The sequence below is a fragment of the Tripterygium wilfordii genome, chromosome 8 (genome assembly GCF_013401445.1).
Source record: "Tripterygium wilfordii isolate XIE 37 chromosome 8, ASM1340144v1, whole genome shotgun sequence".
Classification (NCBI taxonomy): domain Eukaryota; kingdom Viridiplantae; phylum Streptophyta; class Magnoliopsida; order Celastrales; family Celastraceae; genus Tripterygium; species Tripterygium wilfordii.
Window position 1 is genome coordinate 11,528,022 of NC_052239.1, and position 5,346 is coordinate 11,533,367.

General features: G+C 35.5%; 1 protein-coding gene across 1 annotated transcript; it reads right to left on the reverse strand.

Moving 5' to 3' along the window:
• Positions 1-1,839: 1,839 nt before the first annotated feature.
• LOC120004477 (axial regulator YABBY 1-like) lies at positions 1,840-4,579 on the reverse strand. Its single transcript, XM_038853834.1, has 7 exons — positions 4,257-4,579; positions 4,002-4,157; positions 3,728-3,893; positions 2,593-2,641; positions 2,434-2,509; positions 2,236-2,313; positions 1,840-2,052 (listed from the first exon to the last, which is right to left on the reverse strand). The coding sequence occupies exons 1-7, from the start codon at positions 4,350-4,352 to the stop codon at positions 1,981-1,983; spliced, it is 693 nt and encodes a 230-aa protein (XP_038709762.1). The 5' UTR covers positions 4,353-4,579; the 3' UTR covers positions 1,840-1,980.
• Between the last annotated feature and the right edge of the window lie 767 nt (positions 4,580-5,346).

A 5,346-nucleotide genomic window follows, 5' to 3' on the forward strand; every position in this document is an offset into this window, starting at 1 on the left:
AAGAAAAAAATAGAGCAGCGATTTCTTTAAATTTTGTGAGTTTCGTTTAAGGTTTCGTGTTGGTGATTAGTGTGAAAGACGTTGTCTTCGGGATGGAGTGAACATGTGGAGAACACCCAGGACGTTGACGATCAAGAAGTAGTAATACGCCGGTTGGAGCGTCCACAACAAATGATTTTTAGAATGTTTAGAAAATAGGTGAACTTTTAAGAACTAAGTAACCATGAAAAACGCAGATCTTATGTTTGAAATCTGGAAAATGACGAGGAAGCACCAGTGGCTTATTACATTGACATTGTAATTAATTACACTGACAGTGTAACTAATTATTTTGACAATGTAATAAGCCACTGTAAGGTTTGTTTGCGTTGTCCAAAATAAAGAAAGTGTCTTAGTGCGATATCTCTTTTGAAAAATGATGATTAGTCACGTTGTTTGTAACCAGACAATGTAATAAGGCAATATCCTATTGGGATGCTTTGGCTCAAACTGATACAGTTTTTTATTACGTTGTCCCAATGGATAGTGTAACTAATTATATTGATAGCGTAATTAATTAAATTCAATGTGTAACAATGAGTCAGAGCATAAAATCCCATAAAAATTCCATCCAAAATAATTTCAATTCATTTTCTATGAAACTAAAATGCAAACAAATGAACTCAAAACCATTTTTACACTGTCCAGATTGGACAGTGTAATAAGACATTGTTCCCTTTCAGAATAATGTAATAAGACACTGTATCCTTCAATCATTAAAATAAGGTCAAAACAACAACATGAATGGATGAAACAACAAGCATTAGTAAGCGATCTTGTAGATCTTGGATGTTGAAGATGAAGATGTTGAACAAGAAACATCATCGCCTTTTCTTCTTCTTGGTAGGTCTCCAGATATCCCTAGACAGCACCGTTGGAGGCTGAGATTTGCTGGTGGACGCCATTAACGGCAAGGGATGGAAAAAAATAGATGGAAACTTGAATTGAAAGGAAGAGCTTGAGGAGGAGTCCATCGATGGAAACCCGAATCACAATGTTGATGCCATGGATCTTGAGTAGAAGGTCGTCGATGCCATGGATCTTGAGGAAGAGGGGGAGAGATGGAGAGAGTAGAGAGAGAATGAGGGGATGGATGGAGGATGGGGAAAGAGGTAAGAGAGAGAAATAGTTTTTAAAATTTTTATTTTGCTTTTATTCTACTTTTTCTTTTGCAGTTAAACTATTCAAATTTTTTTAAAATTGCTTTGTCATCATGTCTAGGTGGCATGCCACCTAGTTATGTAAGTTTAGGAATGTATATTTTAGAGATGTGTAGTATTACCGGTTTTATAATGATGAGATTTTCCTATTTGAGGGAGTTCGACCTCTCTAGTTGAAGGGAAAGTCAAGATCTTACCGTAGATCTAAGTTGCAATCTATGTGTCTTTTCTATTCAATCTTTGTTACCTGGCGTAGACCGGTGGAGTCGGATTCATTCGGCAATTGTTCGGCGATATCTAGTCTAATACTGTATCGTCTAGGAGTGTTCGACAATATGTATCATCTAGGAGTGTTCGACAATGGCCATTTTAATATTTGTGTTTTTTTAGTTTTTTTTAGTCATTTTGATTGTACTCCATCTTTACTATCCTCATTTACCTAATTTACTAAGTAAATTAATACAATTAAGTCTATTGTTGCCAGTAAACTAACCCACAACAATGTTTCATTGAGAACAATCTACATCAAATTAATACAAATTCCCCTTCAAATTAAGGTGGGCTTTTTTTTATGGGATCGTAATATTAGTTATAGTTATATAATACTTTTTTTTTTCCTTCTGAACATGATAACCCGGACTTCAAAATCCTCTCCCACCATAGATTACTAACATATATAAGTACTCCAGCAAGGGCCTAATAACAACAAATGTGACATAGAAAGAAAGAATGGAAGAACATAGAAACCCTAAACACAGTAGTACAATAAACTTCTTGAATATTAGTAAGGGGAGACACCCACATTTGTAGGAGCAAAGAAGCCATCTTTCATGAGCATATGATCCTCTCCTTCCTACACAAATAGTTACACACATAAATACAATTTGTTAATTAAATACCAAAAAGGCCATCAAAATAGATATACACAAAGTATTAACATTAACAATGTTGAAAGAAACAAGAGAGAAATGGTTCAGAGAGAGAGAGAAAAAGAGGGAGGGAGATTAGGGTTCATGTACTGTTGAGTGTAGGGTACCTGCTGGCACACATTTGCTTTCTTCACGGGTTGATGATCAGGCATAAGTCCGAAATGAATGTCAGGGAAGTGTGCCCACTTGATCAGAAAAAAACAACAAAAAACAGGTAAGACAACTCTTTTTAGCAAGACAAAAGATGAAACGTGGCTCAAGAAAAAGAAAAAAGAAAAAAAATTAATGCTTCTTGGAGATCTCACATTCTTTGCAGCTGCACTGAATGCCTCTCTGTGGCTTATATCTGGGTTTCCTGCCTTGATACGTTGGATCTCGTCCCTGTACATATTGTCAAGATCATTCAAATGCTTCACATCAAAATTAATCTGAAAAAAGTTCATAAAAATGTTTCTATAAATTACTTGATGAAGCGGTTGTAGGCAGATGGGACTCTCTGTCTCTTCTCCGGAGCTGGACATGAAACAAACATTACACATATATACGGACACATTTATTTTATATATATATTTATAATCTCATCATCTTTTTGGGCTGACTTTGTCTTTGTCTGTCTATCTTCTCCATCATTACCTGATCATTATCTCTTATACACCCATCCATATCCATGGATTCTTTATCTCTATATTTCCGGGGGAGAATAAATCTCTCTGGTCCACCATTATTTCAACACAAAACAATCTTTCTCACTCTCAAAATTAAAGCATATTTTCAAGCACTAACAATAATAATATATCAATATATAACAGAAAATACAAATTAATTGAAGAATCAAGACAAAGGGAGAGAGCTAGCTAGCTAGACATGCTCAAAGAAGTGAAGCACGGGACCTGCTATAATAAAATTACAGCAGGCCCCACTGTAATGCCCTTTTTGGCCATTAAAAATTTTTATTTTTATTTTTAAAAATTATAAATATGTAGTGTTCATCGCAACGAACACTACGATATATTTTTTGTTAGAAACAAAAATCAAATTCAACATGAAAAAGACACTATAGTTTTAGATCATCGACTATAAATTCAAAATATTCGATGTTTTGATCACGATGAATTTGATTTTTGTTTCAAACAAAAAATATACCATTGGATTCGTTATGAAAAATACTATATATTTATGATTTTTAAAAATAAAAATAAAATTTTTTACTACCCATAAAGGGCATTACAGCGGGACAATTACAGCAGGTCTCTGGCGCCCTCAAAGAAGGCATGTACAGTTGCGCAAAAAAGAGGATCTATGGAGATTTAATGTTATATTGACAAAGCAATCCAATGCTGAAGATCTGAAGTAGCCTTTGGGAAGCAGCTAGGCTAGGTATCAAACAAAATGTGCCTCTACTATATGTTTCTGTTCACAAGTAATTAAAGCTCGGACCAACTTTGATAGTGTCAAAGTCTTTTCTTTATCAGCTAAGAAACTCACTCTGTATTCAAAAGGCTAGCAAGAGAAACAAAGTTGTAGAAAGACATGTGACAACATCAATCAATTCAAATTTGAGATTATGAAGAAATGTTGAAAAGAATATTTATATCTCACGTCTGTTAACATCAACAGGAGGTTTGGGTATCTCTTGATGATGATGATAATGTTCAACTCCTCCTCCTCCTCGAATCGGAATAATCATCTCATTTGGGTTTGCTTGATTTATCACCATGTTCATATTTGATGTTGTGCTCTTCATCTCCTCCTGCCCACATAGCCCCTATTGTGTGTGTATATATATATGTACATATTCATCAACACAAACCATGGAAATCTAAACCCTAAAATTAAAATAAAATGTTTCCTTTGGTAATTGACTAATTATTACCAGAAGATTCTGAGGATTGAAGAAAGTATGGCCAATGTGAAATTGGTTGGTTGCAGGAAGAGTAGTCAAGCCATGCATATTGACGGACAAGAGTTTTGTGCAGTGACCACACCGGACAGTGACCATCTTGAACAAGCTTGCACTCGGAACACTCACCTGCAAACAAGAATACAAAGAAGAAGAAGAAGAAGATGATGATGGTGGTGATGATATAGAGATTAGATTGTGATGAAGAGGAGATATAACAATGTTTACCGCGAGGACAGTGTCACAGAAGTTGCAATGGACATAACAGAGCTGGTCGGAGGGAGAGAGGTGGTCCGGTGAGAAGGCAGCTGATGAGGACGACATGATGATGATCTTGTTCTCTCTTTTTCTGATTTGGTGATTGGATGGTTTGATTGATTGATAGATACGATTGACTGACTGATTATTTTTGATTTTGTGGATGGATGTTTTGATAGATTGACAGAAACCCACACACCCAACCCTACTTGGATCTGGTGATCTCCATCATTGTTGAGATAGAAAGAGAGTAGTAATGGGGTTTTTATTTGTAGTTACTATTGGGATAGAGAGAGAAAGTAACAGATGCTCTTAATATAAGAGAACAAGAAAATTGTGTTTTTCTCTCTCCATTTTTGTCATTAATGCCTTATATATATTGATTTCTCTGCTTTTTGCAGTGTAAATTAAAACCTAGCCAGTTTTACTATATTCAAATTCTTTTTGTTAAGAAAATTACTGAACTCAAACCGAGACTGAGCTTTAAAATCTAGTTTGAACTCGTCTGTTAAGAAATTTGTCAAGAACAAACTTATTCTCGAGCTCTCAACAAGTTTCATATCATGCAATTCTTTTGATGAACTATAAAGGTCCTAAGGTAACGAAATTACTTGTCGGGTAAGTTTTGACCCACATAAAAAGGCGTAACTGTTGTGAACGAAATCAACAACAAAGAATACTTGAAAAATAAAGCAATCGAAAACAAAGCACCAAGATTTACAAGGTTCGGTCAATTGTGCCTACATCCTCGGAGTTGCAAGAGAGTTTTCACCATTGAAAGAATACAAGATAGTGACTGCAGGGTTACAATCACAATTATATACCCTAACCCTACTTAACAGTTGGGCCTAAGTAAGCCTTCCGAAAATCCACTCACAAGATCTGCAACAATCTTCTCGACTCGGGCCATCAAGTTAGGTCACCGTGCACAAAACAGGCTCCATACTAAATCCCAATAGTAACGATCTAGGTACTATTTCGGAGAGATGCTCAATGAGATAGATATGTCTATGAAAATGCGAACTACTTGCACCTCGATAGAAAGACCCTATGAAATTCC